At 40.1% G+C, this 23,701-nt stretch overlaps 1 protein-coding gene and 1 long non-coding RNA gene across 2 annotated transcripts in view; one reads left to right on the forward strand and one right to left on the reverse strand.

Annotated features, from left to right (window-relative positions):
- Positions 1–598: 598 nt before the first annotated feature.
- Positions 599–23,700, reverse strand: LOC125344176. The gene is made up of 3 exons (XR_007209427.1): positions 22,018–23,700; positions 16,511–16,517; positions 599–609 (listed from the first exon to the last, which is right to left on the reverse strand). It is a non-coding gene; the product is annotated as an uncharacterized LOC125344176 (long non-coding RNA).
- The window catches only part of Cltrn (collectrin, amino acid transport regulator), a 30,823-nt gene continuing 11,630 nt past the window's right edge, over positions 4,509–23,701 (forward strand). Inside the window, exons 1-4 of the mRNA XM_048336793.1 lie at positions 4,509–4,666; positions 4,965–5,023; positions 9,562–9,647; positions 21,353–21,466. Of these exons, the coding sequence (XP_048192750.1) occupies positions 4,609–4,666; positions 4,965–5,023; positions 9,562–9,647; positions 21,353–21,466 (317 nt within the window). The 5' untranslated portion in view covers positions 4,509–4,608. The remainder of the gene's footprint in view (positions 4,667–4,964; positions 5,024–9,561; positions 9,648–21,352; positions 21,467–23,701) is intronic.

Genomic DNA, 23,701 nt, shown 5'->3' on the forward strand with positions numbered 1-23,701 from the left:
TATACAAATGCTTTGAAAACATGGGAATAGGTCAGAGTAAAAATTAGTGAAGTAGACAAAGTGGTTATAAATCTGAATAAGAAAAGCAAAAGAAAAGGTGACAATGAGATAGATTTAGAACAATGGTCAAGATGATTAAAGGCAAAAGAAATTAACAATTTAGTTTCAGGAAATCCTGTGGGAAAAAATGGACACAAAGAACAGAGTAAGCCTTGGTCAAGTTGCAGGAATTACCTGGGAGACCAGTGCAGAGGAGGATGGAGGGAAGGAGCCTGAAGTATATGCCTTTTCAAAGCCAAGTTAGTTTAGATCTTATAAGATAAGGAGTTTAGATTCTCTTACATCCACACTGGCTTGTTACTGAAGATTTTCATGTGGAAATGACTTAAGTATAGATGATAAGAACAACAATGGAAGGTGAAAGGGTATTCCATGACAATGACTATACCCCACGTGCTGGTACTTACTAATCTTGGGCCATTTAACTGCCAGCCCATTAGTTGTGCCTAGGAATTCCAGTAATGAGGCAATTATTATTTTTTTTATTATCTATATGCGTAAAAAGAAAAATAAGCCTATTTGAATAAGTAGTAATTTGGGGAGATAGAACTAATGATGTTCTATCTATGTCGAATACATCTTATAGTATGCTTAATTTTAAACATACCTGTGTCCTTTCATCACCTGTTCTTCCCTGTATGGTGTGTTTCCATTAAGCCAACTGCTCGGGGAGACATGTTACCAGATACTGACCTATGTGATATCTGTAAAGGTTGTAGTATGTTTACCGGCATCCCTGCCTTCTACCTGTCCGCTACCAGTTGTACTTCTTTGCCATTTGTGACAGTCAACAGACACTGCCAATGTCTTCCAGAGGACAAACATCATCATGACTGAAAAAAATCCTTGAGTTAAAATTGAATATGTTTGCACAATAAATATAAATATCTCCCTATCTTAGTACTGACTGGCAATTTGAAAAAAATAAAATTATTCCTGTTTGTGGCAATGAAATAGAATAATCAAGGGCAAATTTAAAAGTATCCTTCATCCTCCATACCTCTTGTTTTATTACAGGTAAATGGAGCCTACACATTCCTACATTCTCTTACAACTCTAGTAAACATTAAAAGCATCTCACAAGAGTCAAAAGAACATACATGTTTTCATTTTGTATGATCTCATATTTTATTTACCCTACAGCAGTAGATCAATAGTTATGTGCCCAGAAACTGCTTTTCAGTAGTGTCATGTAGTATAAGAACATGGAGAAATCAATTTCTCTTTCCTGTCTCAGGATACTGGAGGCCCTATTTTGTTGTTCATGGTGACAGTAGTCTAAACCTTTTATTTATTCCCTCTAAACTTTGAACATTTGGGAGTAAATAGTAGTATATTCACAAGGATCAACATTTCTTCATTTGTCATTACCGGGTACTAATATGTTATTAAGTACTCTTGTGAAATTGTTTAAATGAGCAGTTTATAAAACAAGTTACACAGATATAAAACCTTTGGAAGCTTGATATTTAAAATCTATACATCAAAACAAACACTAAATTTGTAGAAAGTTATGTTCTTTTTTTTTTTTGGCCAGTCCGGGGCCTTGGACTCAGGTTTCTTTTTGCTCAAGGCTAGCACTTTGCCACTTGAGCCACAGTGCCACTTCTGGCCATTTTCTATATATGTGGTGCTGGGGAATCAAACCCAGGGCTTCATGTATAGGAGGCAAGCACTCTTGCCACTAGGCCATATTCCCAGCCCTTGTAGAAAGTTACGAAGTGTGGGGAAATACAGTAAGGTTGAGAAGTGAAAGCCTGGCATCTAGCTCTGTTTTCCATCAACTTTGTTGCGATGTTTATTAAGCTACCATTATCTCATATTCATTATTTGAACTTTTGTGTTTTTATCTGCACAGCAGAACACGTACAAGTATAATACTGTATTATTAGTTTCATTTTTGGCTGCTATTTCTTTGGTTATAGTAAAAACTTTTCTAGGCAATTATTGTGTGGAGTATAGAAAAATTAAAATCTATAATTGTGAACTATTTAGAAAATGTGAATGATATGACTGTATATCTTATATGTAATGATATGTGGGAAATATTAAAGGTATTTTAAGTTTATATGAGCCTACTAGCTAATTCAAGATTTATAAATATAACAAAACAAATATATCCCAGCATAGTGACACATATTTGAGTCTTAGCACTCAGGAGGCTAAGCTAGATGATTATAAGTTTAAGGTCATGGTGGACTCCAGAGCAAGTTCTTAGGCTGTATAGAAATACCCTGTCTCAAAAGCAAGAAAACAGCAACAAAAAGAAAACAAAGGTAATGACTAAAGAAGGACATTTGTTAATTGATGAATCAGAAAACAGAATAGAATTGAAAATTAGAGCCATGATCGTGTTCTTTGCATAAAACATAATAACAAAAGGTAAAACTTCTGGCAAAGTTAGTGAACGATGAGAAAAATTAATGCATACATTAGAAAATATAAGGGGAATTTAGCAACAGATGTGCATATTTTATGGGGAATATTTCAAACATTCCATGAGAATATTGTAATATCTTAGTTAATATCATAATTAAAATGAAGATAGGTTTGTGATAAAATATAATGCCAATTACTAATAAAAGGCAACTTCAGTAATTAGAAAATAATACTTTTATCACATAAAATATTATTTTTAAAGCAACTCATCAGATTCTGTGGTGAAGCAGCATTCCCATTCAAGTAAGGAAGAAGGAAAGTATCTCAATTATATGCCACTATTTTATCAACTGTTCAAATGATGTCTAATGAAACCAAATAATAAGAACAATAACACCACAGAAGAATGCACAAGAAGACCCAAACTAAGGAAAGTGTGTTTCAACTATTAAATGTGCATGTTTTCTACTTTTCATTGCTTCTCTGCATTTTCTATGACGGATTTCTCTTGCTTTTTTCCCTCCGTTTTTTAAATGAGACAACAAGCATTGAAAAACCATAATTGAAAAGTAAGGGATTTTTATTTTCCTTTCAAATTGGTAGCTCAAACTGACTAAGACTCAGCATTTTACTGTCTTTAATCCTACTCATACAAGTGTTAAGTAAAATCATAGGGAGAAATTTGTTGCTTTTATGAAACTCAAGATGAAAGGAAAAACTTAATAAGTTTTGTGTCCCTAATAAGCTGTGTTCCTTGATGCAAATAGAACACTTGGTTCAATCTCTTTTCTCTATGTTTATTGACTTTTCATTCCCAAGCAGTAGTTAAGTAAACTGTCTTCTAGGAAATTTCCATTGCACCTAACATTGACATTCCTTGAATGGCTGGACTGACTTGGTTTGGGACAGTTTTTCCTGTCTTAGTGTTCTGGCATCAGAAGTGAAGGAGATGAGAAAAGACTTCTTCATGTGGACTTAGACAACAGAAATGAGTTGTCTCCAATAGAATCTCAACCTTCCTTAGACGGGAAAGGGCTACAAATGTATCCCTGTTCATATATTTCTATGAAGATACCATGCTTTAAAAATCCTAATTTCCTGTTTTTCACCAGGGTCAACTAATCTCATCTTTCCTTTTATGATTTCTGAGGAATGAGGTGGGATGTGGGGACTGAAAGAGCCAGCATAAAAGGAGAAAGTCCCTGGCACAGAGCTCGGGGTTGGGGGTGGGGGTGGGGGGGCTTCTGTTGACATCATCATTAGGATGCCCAGCAGGAAAAGGTCTTTTGCACTTATCATCTTAAATCTCAGATCATCTCTGGGTTTTCTTGCAATTTCAGTTTTGACCATGAGGACTAGAAATGTAGTGTGGCTGAGATAGAGTTTCACCATTACTCAGCCAGACTGGGAAAGTCAGCCTTTCCACTCATGCCATTGCAGCCAGTGAGCTCAGCACTGGCTTTGTAGTTATCCATGTCTAGTGGATATCATACTGAGTAGCACGGGTGCAACACATTGGGCATCCATTACTCCATAGAATTCCATTTTATTCTACATAGCTGTCAGATATTAGGGCTAAACAAAACAACGAAGATCGTTAGTTTGAAGTAGAATCTGTCTTGGATGCCTGTTTACCTGCCAAGGTGAGACTCAGGGGAGACATTGTAGGAAGAATATGCTTAGTTCACTAGAGAAATGAGTGATACTTGCTTCCCAAATTAGTCTATTTATGAGCCAGATAACTTAGCCCCGAAAGGAGGAAAATTTATGCCAAAGAAATCTTCTGGAGACAACTCATTTCTTTCCACTGTTCCTTACCCAGACAACTGCAGAAGCAGTGAGGGTGTGTTGGAGTGTGTGTCGGCGGGGGGGGGGGGGGGGGGGGGTAATTCTGATTGTGTCAGCAAGAGAAACATTCTTTTCAGGTAGAGTTTGTTAAAAAACAACTCCTCTGTTTTCCAAACACATTTTTGTAAGGAACTGACTGGAGATGGTCTGCTTATATGGTAGCCTTAACCCAAGTGATGGATGTTAATTATTAAACATTTTAGATGGTAGCTGGCTGATTTCTCCGATATTCTAATCCGGGTCACAGAATGGCTAAGACAGCTTTAAGTGGAAGGTGGAATTTTTCCCCTGTGTTTGTCTCCTGTTTTCAACTCTGAAAGAATGTTGTGGCTGCTCTTTTTCTTGGTAAATGCTATTCGGGCTGAACTCTGTCAACCGGGTATGTTACCTTGAAACTTAAAACTAGATTTTTCTAAATGATTGATGAGACATTGACTGAACAAACTATACTTTTCTAAAACTGCAGGCATGTTGTGGCTTGAAAATTGAACATACGACTCATAAGTTTTAGAGAAATATTGAAACTAATATGATTTTCATTAAATTTTCAGAAGTATTTGGGGGCAACTTAATGGACATTCTGTATTCTGTTGATTTGAGTTGCATTAAATAGAAATTTTCAAACTGTGATTTGATAGATTTTGTTATTTACTGCTTTCTTTTTTTCTTTCTGGCAGATGGAGAGAATGCCTTTAAAGTGAGACTTAGTATCCGAACTGCTCTTGGAGATAAAGCAGTAAGTGGCACCTGCGTTTTCATTTTAAATTTTCTTTGCTAATCACACTATACTGAATGTAACAATGTGCCTCTCTGTATAGTAATCTTACTATTGAGTTGGAAGGCATATACCAGAGGGAATTTAAAACAAATGGGTGATGTGCATGTAAAAATAGAAGTGTGAACATTTCCTTTAAGGATTTTGGGTAGGAAGGGATGGAACGAAGTTGAGTAGTGAGTTATTTTTTGTTTATTTTTATCTTTTGTGTGTGTTTGTCAGTCCTCAGGACTTTGGTATTGTCCTTGACCTTTTTTACTCAAGGCTAGCCCTCTAACCACTTGAGCTATAGTGCCACTTCTGGCTTTTTGGTTTTTTTGGTGTTTAATTGGAGATAATACTATCACAGACTTTAGTGCCTGGGCTGGCTTGGAACCACATTTCTCAGATGTCAGCCTCCTGAGAAACTGGGATTACAGGTGTGAGCCAGTGATGCCTGGCATACTTTGAGCATGATTAAAAGTGAATGGACAAGCCAGGCGCCGGTGGCTCTTGCCTGTTATCTTAGCTATTCAGGAGGCTGAGATCTTAGGATTTCGGTTCAAAGCCAGCCTAGGCAGAAAAGGTCATGAGACTTACCTCCAATAAACTACTCAGAAAAAGCCGGAAATGGCATTGTGGCTGAAGTGGTAGAGCGCTAACCCTGAGCATAAAGAGGCTCAAGGACTGTGCCCCAGCCCTGCGTTCAAGACTTAGGACTGGGGGAAAAAAGTGAGTTGATAAGCTTCAGATAGATTTGAATATACAAAGTATAGAGGAGAAACAGTTATGCTTTAGATTCTGAGAAGGACAGAGGAGATCTTTCCTAATAGAGGTGGAAGAATTGGCTATTGACAGGAAAGAAACAACACCCTAGGAGGTAAACAGGTAGGATGAGTGTCTATGGAGGAAGTTTAATATCTTGGTATCAGGAGGACAGGGAAGTTTAAGTTTATGACTTGAACTGTATCTATAACTGATAAGACCAGAGAATATAGTGAGAGTGAGGTGTGAGGGAAGGCATGGGCATGATGATTTAGGGGGCCTGTGGGAAGTTGGAAATAGTCATGTGACTCACGAGACAAAGCTAATGGAGAAACCAAAGGGATTTCCAGGCAGTTTTGAGGTAAGACATTATAAATTCAGCATTAAATTTACAAATCTTGTTCTGTGACTTCTCTAGGTATGCTTTATAGATTAGCTATAGTCTGTTCTTAGATACATGCATAAAGCAAGGTGAGCAGGGCTCTGAATGAGCCTTGGCACAAGTAGTATTGAAATGAGGTGATATGAAACCAGAGAATATCAAGAGGTAGGCAAATATATGCAACTAGTATGCACTATGTGATGTATGAAATTGCACATGGGCTATAAAGGTATGTCCAATTTCAAACCTGCTTCTTGAGTACCTGTATGTGAAGTATATGTACAATAGGTGCTTAAACTACTAAAATATTCTAAACTCTTTTCTATGTGTGCAGTTTTTTGGGGGGGCAGGCGAAGTAGGAAGTATTTATTCAGGAATGAAATTGTGGGTTAAAAAGTACATGTGTTTTAGCTTTAGTAATTCTTCAGTTGTACATTTCTTCATTAGTATATGTGCTTGAATCCTTTATATTTTGGAGACTATGAAACATTTTGAATAATGTAGTAGAAATATGCCATGACTAATACACAAGCTTTCAATCATTTCACATTTACCTCAAGATGGGTTGGTTCCATTGGTAAAATACCTAACTCACTTTACAACTGGTTGTTCTTTTTATGATCTATAGTGCCTTGGATTTGGCTCTGTGACCAAAGCAAGTGCTCAACCACTCCAGCCACAGCTCAGCTTCTGATTTTTTTATTTTGTTTTGTTTTTTTCCAGTCCTGAGTCTTGAACTCAGGGCCTGAGCACTGCTCTGGCCTCTTTTTGGTCAAGGCTAGCACTCTACCACTTGAGCCACAGCGCCACTTCTGGCTTTTTTCTATATATTTGGTGTTGAGGAATAGAACCCAGGGCTTCATGTATACGAGGTGAGCACTTTACCACTAGGCCATATTCCCAGCCCCAACTTCTGACTTTTTAATGATTAATTAGAGAAGAATCTCACTTATTTTCCTGCCTGAGCTCGCTTTGAACCATGATCCCAGATCTCAAACTTCTAAGTAGCTATCGTTATGGGCGTGAGCCACCAGCATCTGATCATGTTTTTGTTTTTAAGAGAACCAGTGCAGAGGCATGAGATCTGGTCAAATGTTCTCTAAGATTCTAAAAAGCAACTTAAATCCATGCTCTGACAGATTCTCGTTTGTATCTTCATTTTCATTAACTGCACTGACATTATCATTATTACCTGATTTTGTGCAGGTTTATTCCTCATCTTCACATTATCGTAACATACCTTCCCTGTCTGAATAGTATTTATATGCTAATTTTAACCAAACGAGTTTGTCCTTTGTGTTTCCTATTCACTTATTAGATTGACCTGTAGCTATTCTTATTCTGAGTAAAATAGGTTTTGGAAACAAATTCATTATTCAAAATTAGGGGTTATTCCATGAACCATATCAAATGAAACATTGAAAGAAGATAGCTTGGAATGGTGGTGCATAACTATAGTTCCAGTACTTGCAAGGCTGTGGCAGGAATAGTGCTTAAATTAAGTCCAAGAATTTGAGACCAGCTTGGGTAACACAGTGAGACCCTATCTCAAAAATGAAAAGAAATGGAAGAAGTACTTCAAATAATATCTAGAGTTGGCATTGAAATGCAACATTTGGTGCTTGCATATGAAATAGAGATTGGGGTTTTCATTTTGATGACATGTAAAATAGAGAAAAGACTGAAGAATTGTTTCAATAAAGTTTAAATGACCTGTTAGGGAAATAGAGATGAAGTTATAAACGTTCAAAACCTGAGAAGTTAACTGAACAGTACATCTTTTTTGTTATTTAGATTCATCAGATTTTTTTTCTTTTCTTTTTTTTTTGGCCTAACCTTTGGCTTGAACTCAAGGCCTGAGCACTGTCCCTGAGCCTCTTTTGTGCTCAAGGCTAGCACTCTGCCACTTGAGCCACAGCACTACTTCTGGCTTTTTGTGTGTAGTTTATTGGAGATAGGAGTCTCACAGACTTTCCTGCTTGGGCTGGCTTTGAACTGTAATCCTGAGAACTCAGTTTCCTGAGTAGCTAGGATATTGGCATGAGCAACCAGCACCCATCCTACTCCAAATACAAGAGTAAAACACATATAATAGTCAAATTCATTTTCTCTCCAGAGTGGAAAATAAATCCTGACAATGATTTGCCAACTCCAGCTAGACCCAGAAACTCATCTCTTTGGCCTTGCTCCCTTTTTTATTTGCACAAGCAACTTTGGTGGTCCCTAAATGTGCCTATCTCCTTTGGCCCCAGGTTTTTACAATTGCTGTAAGATGTAACAAGATGAGTCAAATACACCTCCTTAGTTTGCTAGGGCTGCTGTTACAAAATGCCACCGACCCAAGGGCCTTAATCAACAGAATTTGTTTTTCAGTTCTGGAAAGTAACAGTCCAAGGTGAATGCAGGGTTAATTTCTTCTGAAGACCGTGAGAAAACAACCAATTCCAGGCCTTTCTCCTAGACTTAGAAATGGCCACCTCCCTTTTATTTTCACATTGTATTCCCTCTGTATGAATCTGTATTCAGTTTTCCTCTTCTAGTAATATCCATCTAATAATTTCATTTTACATTTAACCATTTCTTCACAGATACTGTTTTTGAATATGGTTACAATCTGAGGAATTAAGGATTATGACTTTAACATGATTTGTTTTTGGTAGGGAGGAGGATATAATTCAGCCTGTCATACCCATATACCTTAATATTTTCTGGCTTTGAAAAATTTAAAAAATTTATATGTCACAAGAAAGGAATCTGGGAGGGAGAGCCAGTTTATGAGGGAACAGAGAAAGGAAGGGATAGAAGGGAGCATATATGGTCAAGATGAATTATCCCAATGCCCAGTTTGTGGGCTCGCTAATGCCACTGAAGCTTCTAAGGAAGTAATATAGTAAGAAATACACCAAACCTGGGGCTGGGAATGTGGCTTAGCAGTAGAGTGCTTGCCTAGCATGCATAAAGCCCTGGGTTGATTCCTCAGCACCACATACACAGAGCAAAAGAAGCCAGGCCCCGAGTCCAAGTCCCAGAACTGGCAAAAAAAAAGAAGAAGAAGAAAAGAAGTACACCAAACAGTGTGAACATGGTTCAGTTAAAATGTTCAAGAAACTCAACACTGGACCTTAAGGGACATGAATTTTCCTGGTCTCCAACTTTCAGTGTTTGAGAAAGATGTGGGTTCAAGACAGAGAGGAAGAGAGAAAGGGAAGAAAGAGAAGGAGAGGGAAAGAGGGAGGCAAAAGAGATAGAAAGAGAGGATGGCAGGGCAGGAGAGAGGGAATGGCAATGAATGAGAGGGAGAATGATCTAATAAACTACCTAATGGATTTTTTAAAACCCATTTTTTTACATTTTCTATTTCCTTTTCTTTCAGTATGTCTGGGATACAAATGAAGAATATCTTTTCAAAGCAATGGTGGCTTTCTCCATGAGAAAAGTTCCCAACAGAGAAAAAACAGAGTAAGTAAACAGTTCAGAATTTCAACTATTTGCAGTATTACTTGAGATTGTTCACTATTTCAAACCTTGACCTTGAAATGATTTCTTAACCAAAATCTTTTGTCTTGTCTTTCTTCCTTTCTTCTTCTTTTTTTTTTTTTTGGACTGGGGATTGAACCGAGGACATTGCACTTGCTAGGCAAGCACTTTGCGACTGAGCTACATCCTAACCCTCGTAAATAATTTTTAAGAGGCATCTCATTTAAAAGATCTTTTGCAATATGTGTGCCCTTAGAGCTTATATCATGTTCCAACAATTTTCTTTGTTCAATAGACAATATAGAGACAAATTACTTACAAGATTGTAGTTATATGTCTTGAGATTTCTATATTCTATTGTATACATATAATTTTTCTTGTAGAGCGGTAGATACTACAGATTCTACATTCATTTAGGAACCCCCCTGAATACACACACACACACACACACACACACACACACACACACACATTATTCTTTTTACATTAGCAGCTATCATAGTACCATGCTAATTTTCCTAAAAGCAATCAGCACTTCTAATGGTTTTACATTTTGTTTCAGTCCTCTAGCGGAATCTTCTCTATTTGTAGTGCTTCTTTCCCTTGTTTGTGGTTAGGGGAACACTTCTGTTATCTCCTTACCTCCACTACCTCATGTCTCTCCTTAAGAAGGAAATCGCTTGTCTGATGAGCTAGAAGGAGAGTCTTGGTTTGGGTTCCTTTCTCTTTGGAAATTAGCTTGCCCTCCCCACTCCTCCAGGCATTCTTAGTGCTATTCTCTAGTTAAGTATTGAACCAGGATGCATGCTCTGACAGGCACGCATACCCGTTAGGCAGTACTTTACTATTTTCAGTGAAGGAACATTTAGATTGGTAGGTGCCATATCATGTGTTGCTCTAGTACATGGTTCTTCTTGCCTCAGATCAACTCACCATGAGACAGGATGGGTAAACTTACTTCATTTCAGAATATTCTGAAGTTAATGTCGTATTCTCCAATGTAGTCTTTTATTTTGATCTCCTATCTGTCTTATTCTTTGGTCTGAGTACTGTAATGACTCAGAGCCTAGAGAAGAAGATTAATATTAATCATCTTCTCTTAAATTCACAATATCTGGTTATGAAAAATAAAAGAGGAGATGTTAAGGAAGCAGAATAAACATGATATATGTATTTGCATATACTGTTGCATATATTTTAATAAATACCCCTCCTATCCAGAAAAGAGGTAGCTTTCAAAGGTGACTAGATGGAGTTGTTGCCCATTGAGCTGAGAACTAAGCACAGGGCAAGCTGGGTAGGAGAGCAAGGTTGGAGGTGTGCAGCTGGAGGCAGAGCCCAGGGAGCGTGGAAGATGAGGCAGGGGACAGGTACCTGGAGGGGTCTCCAAAGATTCCACAGGAGCACTCTGAATGCAGAGCGTCTAGATGCCTGTCACCAAGGACCACTAACACCAAGTGGAAACCACAGAAGGTTCTGACCAAGGAAAGTCCCTGGTCTTCCTTTTCTTATCTGTCTGACCCTCCCTCCCCCCAACTCCCTTTCCTACCTATAATGAGGGAGAATGAGCGTGCGGGAGGGTGGGCATCAGGATAGAAGGCCAAGGGCTGCCACTCAGGGGCCCTGTTTGGACAGAACAGCTGGAAGGAGACTAGCTGCCTGTTGGTGGGAGAAGAAGAGTGGATTGGACTGGCGTGGAGGATGTAGTGGCCGTAAGTGACAGGCAGGTTCCACCACGTGTTCCAGATGCTGTCTGGAGGTGAGGAAGAGAGCTGTTGGGGCAGCCAAAGGCAATGGTGTGAGTAAACAAAAACATCTTCTTTCATTGTGGTCTACACAGTCAGATCTGCAGCATTAACTATTATTGAAAGCATGCTATATTCTGGGCACTTAAAATGATGGATAAACTAGGTCTACACATCTCTGGTCGGACTCCCATGACCCTGGCTGTGGTAGACACAAAAAAGAAGGGCTATCATGTGACTGAAACAAGGGAATTCTTTCAAAAATTATTTTTGTAAACAATGACAAATAATTTGTACTGCTGTTTGCTGAGTTATTTTTTGAAGAAAAGTGAAAGATGTATGAAGAATTAATCTAAGTGAAAGCTCTGCTTACATTTGAGTGAGTTCCTAGTGATTTTATTGAGCGTTCAGTTGAAAATGCCATCTAGATATTTTCCATGGTTTAAAATATGTTTTTGGCCAGGTTTGCTAAAAATAGAGGCACAGAAAACTTGAAATATTGTAAGCAGTTAATAAGAATGGTATGATCTAAGTTTGAAGTTTAGTTTATTCTCCAGGCAAACTGAAAACATTACATACTTTCTTACTCCAATTTTGGCTTTTAGGTAATTTACCACTTTGAGTGAGACAGGTAAATGTCTATCTCAAGCATAGTTTTCTCTTTCTGAGTTAAAAAGTGTAGAGCATGTAGTGGATTTGTGTCTCTGTTTAATTATTCAAAGATAAGTCTTGTGATTTAAAAAGGAACAATGTGAGCTCTTGTATCCATGGTAAGGTAAGGGGATTAATGGTCTTGTGCTTGCAAAACAGTAGCCCAGCTCCCAGCATTTAGTCCTGATTTTAGAAACAAGAGCCAAATTCTAACCACCCCTTGGATACCATTTGCACGCCTGGCCCCCTTGATGAGAAATGTCAGTGGAGCCAATTCTGAGAGAATTAGCATCAGACCAGGGTTTCCAATACTTCCTATTGGAAGGTATATTTATACTTCTTAGTAGTGATTTGCTTCAAGCAGCTACTTGTGTATGTTATGTAAAAATCATCAGATCCATCTATACTAAACATCTTGGAAATGTAGAATTTTAACTGTGCTAATAGCATTGCAGTTTATCACATTAAAACGTGTTTTGTGCAAAACTTGGGGATATTTATTTGGAAGATCAGGGGTAAGTCACACTAGTTGTACATAGTCTATAATTAGAACCGGTGTATATTGATTCCTTAATTTTCTAGGGCCCAAGAGAATTCTTTTAGCTCGTAGGTGGATAAACTGTAGTATGTTCCTGATGATCAACAGGTGATAAAATAAAAAAAGAATGCTCTTTGGTCAGATACCATGAAGTTCCTGACAAAGACTTTGAATAAGTCACATGAAATCAGAAGCCCTTTATTCTCCCCCCATCTTGGATCTATTCTCAGATAGGGCATGAAAATATGAAGGTGAATTCTGGCATCTTCTGAATTCCAGGCTTTTCCTTTGGTTTTGAATGTCTATGGTTATGGAAACACAGGAAAGTATTTGGGGCCAAAAATGTGATGAAGGAATGTTCTGTGTTCTTCCACTGTGCATAGCACCCTCCCAAGTACATGCATTTCTTTATTTACTTGTTTTTCTTCTGCTTTTACACACTTAGAAGTAAGTTCCATGGGAAGACTGCTTTGTTTATGGCTGTCTCCTCTGACTCTTTTAATAGAGATTCTATGAAGTTCATGTTTGAACATGTAATGACGCTGTAGATGGAAAGAACAACACAAACCAAGTTTTTAGGTGACCTTATACCTGGATTTTTGCCTCCTATATTATGAAATGTTGGGTGCTGGTGGCTTATGCCTGTAATCTTTGTTAATCAGGAGGCAGAGATCTGAGAATACAAGTTCAAAGTGAGCTTGAGCAAAAAAATCTGAGACTTTATCTCCAATCAACCTACAAAAAAAACAACAACCTGAAGGCTCAGGTGGTTCAAGTGGTAGAGCAGTAGCCATGAAGGGAAAAAGGCCAAGTGAGAGCTTGAGGTCCTGAGTTCAATCCCTGGTTCCAGAATACATATACTTACAAAGAAATACTATTTTTCATTTATTTTATTTATGTAAAGGGTATATACTACATATAATATTCTTTTTCAGTTGGTGATTTATTTTAAGATTGATCTTTTTATTGAAAATATGTAGCTGTAGTTCAGTGACTTCCACTAAGGAATGGTTTTTTTTCCCTTTGCTGGTACTAGAATTTGAACTTAGGACCTCATGTTTACAAGGCAGGCACTGTACCAGTTGAGCTACTCTGTTAGCAACTTAATGTGTTCTTTTTGAGATAGCGTCTTACTTTATGCTCATACTGACCTGGACTGAAACTTTTCTATTTGTGATTCCTTTTATTACTAGGCTAATAGGCACATGTTCCTGCACCCAACCACTGTGCTCCTCCTGTAGTTTGGGATGACACGCATGTGGCACTATGACAGCCAATGGTTGAGACAGTCTCTTGAATTTTATTTTAAAAAGCCAATGCTGGCCTTGAACTATGATCCCCCAATTTCTGCTTCCCAAGTAGCTAGGATTACAAGCCTGAACCAGGCCAAGCGATTATTTCATCCTTTACGAGATATTTGGATGTCTGGAGACGTTTTCATTGTCATAAGTGGAGGGCAATACTCACAGTATCAGGTTTGCTGCTATGTACCCGACAGTTCACAAGCCAGGACCGTTGTGCATTGTTCTATGCACAAGCAAGGCCTGCTGTGCATTGTCCTACGTAATATAAAATTATCTGACCTGATTGTGCTAAGCTTAAAAAACCAGGGTGATTTCTTTCTTCTAATCGGTGGAATAGTATTTTCTTGATAGTATGCATTTGATTTATTACTTTATCCATTCTCATATTAGTGGACATTTAAGTTGTTCTTATTGTCAGTTGTGATAAAAAGGGCTGCAAGGAACATCCTTGTCAGCCTCTTTTGTGTGTGTGTGTGTGTGTGTGTGTGTGTGTGTGTGTGTAAGATAGCTTCTGGCATCCACACTCTCTCTTTTAGAAAACATGTCCAAATACTTCTCTGAAGTGGCTGGGCCTCTTGGTTCCCATATTATTTCCTAGATCCCAATTCCATGCATTTACCAGCATTTGTTATTAAGTTTTAATTTTGTTGCCAGTTTGAAACTTTAAAATTAGTCCTTTTAAACAATTTTACATTTCCTAAATACCAAGACCAGATAATAAGCATTTTTTTCTAAAACAAAGCATCTCATAAAAGCGTTAAAAACCAAAGCAGAAGCCCATATTTTCTAAGAAACCAGAATAAACATATTTAAGTAATTCACAGAATAATAGACACTCTTGTTCCATCTAACCTCCTCGGTCAATAGAGTTTGGTCACCAGCAATATCTCATAGAGCTTGTCATCTCCCCAAGATGCTGTTTCATATTTGAAAATACTTGCAGCTCACTCTTCATTGGCCAAGAGATCAAACATGACTTATAAGGAGAGGTCCTGATCACAACCATGCGGGACTCTCCAGAGAGATGACCTGGTTTCTTCAGTGTCACCCCAGGTGGACAGTGGAAAAGAAGTCAGAACTCCCTAGAAGATAAGAGAGATTCTGAATGGGGGCATGAGAGAGAGCTAGCATATTCCTTCCCTCAGGGAAGGGGTGGGAATGGAGCAGTGCTTACAGCACAGTGCATCGAAGCAAGAATTCATACACACACTAGTTTTTTTTTTGTTCCTATCTATGCCTTTGTTATGTATTATAAGCATACATAACAAAAAGACTTAGCTTGACTCTTTCTTGCCAGTAGAGGTCAGTAATGCTCAGTGGTTCTTTACCACTGTGACTTATGACCTCCTGATTACAGTGATTATTTGGCAATGCCTAGAGATACTGCTGATGGTCACAACTTTGAGTATCCTACAGGCACACATTGGTCAGAGGGCAGGTAAGTTGCTTACACCTTCTACTTCTTGGGACAATCCCCAACCACAAAGAATGATCTGTCCTTCATACCAATCGTACCAGTTGGAAAAATCATGAAATAGTCTTTATTCCCCCATTGCCAGGATCTCGCTCAAGGTAGAGAAGTGCTCTATCAGTGGGCTATACTCCAATCCTTTGCAATTTTCAATCAAGATAGGACTTTGTATCTCAGTCTCTCTTTTCACTTGTATCCTGCATCAGCCTCGCGAATGCTGGGATTGCAGGTATCAAGGACCACACTGAACTATGATGTATAATCCTAATAGAAAGAATATTAGTGCTATGTGCCTGCTATCCCAGCTGTGTAGGAGATTGACATTGGGATGGATCATGGTTTCAGGCCAATCTGGGCAGAAAAGTTCTAAAGACTCCATTTCAGCAGTAATAAGTAAGGTATAGTGGTTCCTGCCGGTCACCCTACCTATGATAGGAAGCCTACTATAAGTGTGTCAAAACCCAGGTATACACTGGGCAGCAAGTGAGATCCTATCTCAAAAAAGGAAGTAAAGAAAAGGTCTAGAAGTTCAATGGAATAATGCCTATGTAATAAATGTGAACCCCTGAGTTCAAACACCAGTACCCCCCCAAAAAAAAGACATTTTAAAAAATTCAGTGTCATGGTCAAAGTATGATATTTAACCATTGATAGCCTGATGCTGCCCATTGTTTAGAATGGCTACTAAGACTCTCATTGGTTGTTTCAAAACTCAGTCCTCAGTGTTCCCTAGAGGTTTATACTCTTCAGGAGATTGACTTCAACAGGACAGCAACAGAGAAAGAGACATTAAGGATGGATTCTTGATGGAATCTGCAGCTAGTGAATATATCTCCAAGCTTATTTTGATTGTATTTTTGTTGGTCATGGGGCTTGAACTCAGGTCCTCGGTGCTGTCCCGGAGGTTTTTTAGCTCAAGGCTAGCTAGCATTCTAACACTGAGCCACAGCATCACTTTTGGTTTTCTGGTGGTTGTTTGGAGATGAGTCTCATGGCTTTTCCTGCCCAGGCTGGTTTGAACTGTGGTCCTCAGATCTGATTCCTGAGTAGGTAGGCTTAGAGGTGTGAGCTACTGTGACCTGGCCTCTTATTTTGTTTGTTTACTTATATATTTTTGCCAGCCCTGGGGCTTGAACTCAGGGTCTGGGCAATTCTCTGAGCTTCTTTTGCTTAAGGGTAGTACCACTTGAGGAACAGAACCACTTCTGGCTTTTCTAGTTTATGTGGTACAGAACAATGGAACCCAAGGCTTTATGTATGTTAGGCAAGCACTCTACCACTAAGCCACATCCCCAGCCCTGCCCTCTATTTTCTAAAGAAGGAACACTGCCTCAGTATTTAATAGAGAAAACGAACAAAACAACAAAAAAGACTATGACAATTTCTTGATTAACAAACTTCTTGTCTTTATTATACAGAACAGAAACAAATATTTAACTACACAAACTGGGCCCTTTGAGAGGAAGACCAACTATCTAAGTCTGGGTTGGCAGGGGAAAGTCTCTTTCAACTGTGGGCTCAGGGTAAGGAGGGAAGGGCAGACCTATCAAGTGAAGGGGTGAAAAGTCTCCAGATTGTCCAGTGACTTCTGTGGGGGTAGAGCAGGGATAAGTAGGGTGCAAAGGCTGTGGCTTCAGGAGGCAGGGCCCTGCCCCTCAGGAGCCAGGGGGGCATCAGGATGGATACACTCAGGAGCCAGGGCTCCTAGTGGGGTAGTGGGATGGTCAGGAGGGCTGGAGGCTGGCAGGCAGCATGGCATCTCCTCCTGATTGTCCACTTGAGGCTCTGGCTCTGCATCCTGGGCTGGCGTGTCCCCTGGAGCAGTTCCGGCAGTGGGCTGGGCAGGCTGAGGGAAGGCTGCATCAGCTGGGCAGCAGACTGGGCAGGCTGAAGCATAGCTGCAGCTCTTGCTCTTCATCATGTTGTGGGAGTCGAGGGTTCGGTTCCGGAGCCCCAGCCTGAGCCTGAGAGACCCGGCCATAGTTTTGCTGGTGTCATGTGGTTGAGGTGCAGAACTCTTGCGGTACAGAGCCTTAGACCAGACAGGTCTGCAGAACTTGCTTTGGCCCGGGTCCACTATCTGTCTTTGACCTAGGCTTCTAGCCTCTCCTCGTGGGGCGGGCCACTTAGGTGGCCCCGTTGCCTTCCAGCAATGCACATACGACCTATTCCTAGGCTCTGGATCCCTTGAAAGAACTTGAGGGGACCAAATCCTGTGCTTCAGGTAATGGCTGTATTCGCCACCAGGATAATCGGGCCTCACTGGGAGCCAGAGAGACAGCTTGCGAGGAAAGCTTCTCGGAGCAGGTGTGGGGACCGCCCCTGGGCCTCTACTGACCTTAGAGCTTGGCAGCTCCATCTGGTTGCTCCCCGTGGGCTCCGCGTACTGGTGTGCAAGTGTGGGCCTCACGGACTGGTTCTTCTGCATGAAGCGCTGCAAGGCGGCCATCCGCATAGCCTTGTCCAAGTTAACGTTCATGGCGCTGCTCGTGATCGCGTTGCGATGTTTGTGCTTGTGCCTCACAGAGTGGCGCTTCCGGAGGGGCTGCTCCATGGCCTTGCGTGTAGCCCGGCAGTAGCTGGCGACCACATCCCACCGCGCGGTGCCGGGCCTCACAGAGTGGTGTTTCCGGCTGAAGGGCTGCTTGCTGGCCTTGCGCATTGCCCGACGGTAGCTGGTGAAGTCACCGAGAGGGGCAGGCCTGGGCCTCACGGAGCTGCGCTTTCGGGCTGAGGGCCACAGCCAGGCCTTGCACATGCTCATGTAGTGGATCAGGTACTTGCCCAGGTAGGTGGCCTGGACGGTGGCCCAGAGAGATCTGAGACGGCCGTTCCTCGGCTTGCAAGAGCTGGGCTTGCGCGCCCACGGCTGCACAGCGACCTTTTGTGGGCTCAGGTTTTTGCTCAGGAAGCTGCCCATGACGAGTCTGGAGCCTGGCGTGGGGATCTCGCTCCGATGTCAGTGGATTGATAGCGGACAAGCAGCCAGCAGTCTCCCAAGACCGTTGGCCAGCGAGTGGGGCATGCGCACTGGGTTGCGAAAGCAAAAAATTCATTGGATGCATGTGTAGGGCCAGGCATGCGCACATGTTTAGGGAGGCAAGGCCTGGAGCATGTGACCTGGTGGAGGCCCCTATGCCTGCATACTGGGCCTGCGCAGTGGGTTAGGAAGACCACGTGAGGGGCACGTAACTTGGAGGGTGGGGTCAGAGGTGGCCAGGCCCATTAAGCATGCGCACAGGGTTAGGTAGACAAAGTGTGTGAGGCCTGTAAAGGGGGCCGAGGGGAGGAGCTTGTCAGTACACTGGTCAGGTGATATGAAAATGTTGTATACTGGACACCCAGTTGGGCCTCGAACCCATGACAGTAGCCACTAGCGCTTAGTCAATCGGACTAGGAGTCTTTTATTTAGCTGTGCACAGCATCTGATCGCCACCACCACATTGGTGACAAACAGCACTGGACCTCACTAGGGCTGGGCTTTTAAAGGCAAAAATCACATGTACCACATGCAGGTGATAGTGCCTGTGATAGCAAGCAGACATCCAGAAGCTGAGTTGGCAGTGTTTACAAATAGCGGTTGTAAAACTCTGGCAAATAAAGCAATGAACCATTTAAGCAAGCAAACTATTCTTTCTTGGTTTAATTCTTGGTTCTGGGTGTAACTGGTGTTTACTGAATACCCATTTAGCTTCTTTAAAACACACAAATGGAGTAACAATTATGCTTGGTCTCTCTCCTTCCCATGTTTTTGCAAGGGTCAAACAGCTCTAGGTCGAGCTGCTTTTCACTTCCTTGGGATGGCTCAGCCTCTTTAGCTAGGACTAAAGGTGAATTTCCTGGTCTGGATGTCTCCAACTTGACATATAAATCGAATTAGGACAATAAAATATGTGGGTACCTGACATCGGGGACTGTCAGGGCATTTGCTCCAGGTTAGGAAGACAAAGCGTGTGGGGCATGTGACAAGCTATGGGCCAGGCATGTACACTGGGCAGTTGCACGAGGCCAGGAATTGCCTCCGCCACCACCTTCCTCCTGTGCACAGTGGCATGCAGTGTTTCTCAGGTTAATCGTTGTCACCCACATAACAAGGGCAGTTTTAGCTTCTTCCTTTCTCATTGCTGAGCCCAGACACATAGCTCCTGACCAATGGGTCTGGCACTTGCCTCTATTTTTGTATTGGACACTGAAAGGGAGGAAATATGAGAAGCCATTGACAGAGTGTGCTTTTTCATGATTGTAAAAATGAGCATAATATACTTATAAAAAGAAATAACTACTTGCTTCAGTAAATAAAATTGATGTGTTTCATTCACATAAGATGATGTTAATGCGAGTTTTTTTTTATAATTTGGCTGTTAAAAATTGAAGAATAAAGCCATCTAGGATTTATGTTTAGCACTGGCAGTTTTGTGGTTTCATAGTTTCTTCTAATTTCCAGCTTTCAAATATCCATGTCTAGATCATCTTTTTCCCGACCACGAATGTCATTTCTTTTTTTTTTTTTTTTGCCAGTCCTGGGGCTTGGACTCAGGGCCTGAGCACTGTCCCTGGCTTCTTTTTGCTCAAGGCTAGCACTCTGCCACTTGAGCCGCAGCGCCACTTCTGGCCATTTTCTGTATATGTGGTGCTGGGGAATCGAACCAAGGGCTTCATGTATACGAGGCAAGCACTCTTGCCACTAGGCCATATCCCCAGCCCCCAACGAATGTCATTTCTGTCTTTAACTGTACTGGTAATTGATCTATAGAAAATAGAATGAGTCACATTTCCAATTTGCAGTGGAAAGCATATAAATACAAAATATATTGCTCAAGGATTCCTGATGAATTGATGATAGCACTTAAAATTGGAGATGTGTTCAATGCATGTAGAAGAACTTACTCTTGAGAACTTTTTCCTCAAAAATGTACATAGAAGACCTATCTGTCTTCTGATGGTCCCAAGGCTGGGGTGGTAGAGGCAGACACAGCAAGTATTGCATCAAGAGGAGGCTATAGTGCCTGCCTCGGATACACGAGGCCCTAGGTTCGATTCCCCAGCACCACATATACAGAAAACGGCCAGAAGCGGCGCTGTGGCTCAAGTGGCAGAGTGCTAGCCTTGAGTGGGAAGCAAGCCAGGGACAGTGCTCAGGCCCTGATTCCAAGGCCCAGGACTGGCAAAAAAAAAAAAAAAAAGAGGAGGCTATAGATTCTGTTTCTTACCCAATACAGAACACTAGCACACTTGGTGAGGACCCATCACAGCCTTCTGTGATTCAGAGAGGGACCAGATACTGAAGTAGTAAAGGTGTCAGCCACTAGCTGATGGAGAATGAGATTCCGAATGTTCTCTACTGCTTATTTCATTTTTCATTCTAGCAGATCCTTTATTTAAGGAACGGTCATCAAGTATATGACTTTGAAAGAATGAAAACCTTTGTAAGAAAATGGTAGATCTGCGAAACCGAAAACTTCTTGTCAAATGATATTTCCCACAGGTTTGGGTCAGCAACCTACATTATGTAGGTACTCAACATATAAAGACCAAAAATAGACCTCTCAGTGGATCACAACAGCTCAAAAGCTAGTATGTACATTCATATAAGACAAGGATAAACTCTATTGTTGACATTATATTTAAAGTCCTAGGTGAATTTCCTTTGGCGTGGGCCACGTGGCTACTGTATATGTTTTTGGTACACTGTGTAATGTATATATGTCTACCTGCTCTAGGGAAGGGAAAGAAAAACAGGGTGTAAGATATCACAAGAAATGTACACACTGCCCTATTATGTAACTGTACCCCTTTTGCACAACACCTTGTCAAAAATTTGTTTAATTAATAAATAAAGTATAAAAAAGAAAATGGTAGAAATTACTTTTTGCACATAGATCAGAAGTTTCATAAGATGATAATTACTACAGGAGGAACAGTTTAATGTCATTTGTAGTGACATTCTAAATGTATATTTTTCTTTCCATCTTCTGCAGAATTTCCCATGTCCTTCTTTGCAATGTAACCCAGAGAGTGTCATTCTGGTTTGTGGTTACAGATCCTTCAAAAAATCATACCCTTCCTGCTGTTGAAGTTCAGTCTGCCATAAGGTAACCACCCCTAAACATGCCTTGTGTTGGTCAATCAACTTGCTGATGAATGCTTTTCATAAATAATGAAGAGTCCCCACTCTTTCCCCACGTGATTTAATAATTAAAATGTCAAAAATTATGCTCAGCTAATTTCATTTGTATTAACTTACATAGTTGTGTAGAGGGAGATTTCATTGTTAAATTTCCACATCCGTTCACTGTATCTCATGCATCCTGTTAGAGATTTGGCAATATTTGGACACATTTTTCTTGTCAAAACTGATGAGGGACTGCGTTTATTACCAACATTTAGTAAGCAAAAGCTAGGAATATTGCTAAGTATCCTATCATACACAGGACAACAATTCAGACAAAGAATTATTTGGTCGCAGATGTCAACTGTGCTGTCATTGATACATTGTGGTATAAATATAAGTTAAGAATATTTACTATTATCCTCTTTTGACAAGAAGACTGAATGGACATTCTGACTTTCCCTTTGTGAGCTATTTGATCATAAAGAAGTTAACTACTCTCTTTTTTCCTTCATGTCATCATCTGTAACATACGAAGCAACTTTTTATTTTCCTATAGTTGTATCTTAGCAATGGAGTCCATTGTTGTGTGGAAAGGTTTATATTTTCCATATTATCAATATTAGATTATAAAAATATTCCACAGCTTGATAAAATTACATTGAAATTACCCTTTGATAGAGATTATTTGACATTTTGCTTTTCCATCATGCCTTAGCTCTTTCTGTTTGTGTGTGTGTGTTTGTATGTATGTGTGATCTTGGGTGTGGAGCCTAGGGCCTGTGCATACTGAGCAGGGCTCTACCTAACTGAGCTACATCCCCGGCCTTCAGCATAGGTTTTTATTTGCTGATGGAGATCTTCTCTGCTGGTCTGACACAGATCTGCAGATATTTTCCAGCCAAAACTATTAGGCTTTGAACTTTTAGCTACTAGCCATAAGTGCCTATCAATCACTTGAACCATAGCTAATAAAAATGATGTGCACACTAATACACCAGATTTCAAATATTGTACAAAATAAAATGTCAATCAAGTCATTTCTACGGGTTACAATTATATTTTCTTGGCTATATTGAACCATGAAAAATTCATTTTTTATTTCTTCTTACATTTTATAAGTGCAACTCCCAGGAAATTTTAAATCACACAAGGCTCATATTATATTTCTACTTTCCAGAGCTGCTGTAATGGTAGATGAATCATTGTGTGAATTCAGTAAAGGGTATAAAATATCTAATTACATCATGTAATTTACCTCTTTTTCATTGAATAAGTCTTTGCTACCAATCCATTCCTAACTGCCACCACCACTTAAAATGCAGATTTTCCCCAGGAAAAGTAATACATTGGTGTTATACTTTTTTTCCAGACCTTTGAGCTCCCAGGTCTCCATTAATTTTAGTTCTAGAAAGCCATTCACAGTTCCCTGAAGAAGTTATACTTTACCATGACTTCATTCTTACACTCACCAGGTACTTAGATTCAAAGAATTTCTACTTGTGTTTCAAAATACAGCTCACAAATTATTCCACAGGAAAGCAGCCCTGACTTCTAACTTTTTCACCCTCTCCTGTGTTCCTATTGTGCCCATATTTGTGCTGAGTATTTTGTACCGTACTGAGGTTGTGAATTTACTAATCTGGTGCTCTTCTAGACTGTATACTCCCGAGAATTCTTATTTGACTTTGAATCTCCAGTGCCAAGCACAATATCTGATACTTGGTTATTTGTGTTTGCTGAGTTAATGGAGAAAAAAAATCAAGTTGATGCATTTTTTGCTACTCTTGAATCATGTTTTCTTTGCTGCTTCCACTTTTCTTCTCGTGTATATTACTCACATTTTAAGTATCTTTTATTTTGTGAGACTATTGGTATTTAAGCCACCTTAAATGGAGTTTTTGCCATTCTAATATAGATTCCACCTCTCAGGAATAACAGAGCTCAAAGCTCAGGACTTTGGCTTACTTCTAGGACATTTGCAAACAATGAAGAATAGTAGAGCATGGATGGGTAGCACCCGGCAGCCAGCAGTGTGACTTATTAAAAGAAACCACAGCATCAATACCCTCAGCAAGCTTTCTAGTCAACTTGAAGTCTTATGCTAGGAGGATGCTTTGTTTATAAGGATATGTATAATTATGGAAGGACAAATACATACTTTGTTTCTAATGTTTCTCTCTGTAGCATTTCACTTGTTCTTTAATTATGCTTATAT

The sequence above is a fragment of the Perognathus longimembris genome, chromosome 28, assembly GCF_023159225.1.
Source record: "Perognathus longimembris pacificus isolate PPM17 chromosome 28, ASM2315922v1, whole genome shotgun sequence".
NCBI lineage: Eukaryota > Metazoa > Chordata > Mammalia > Rodentia > Heteromyidae > Perognathus > Perognathus longimembris.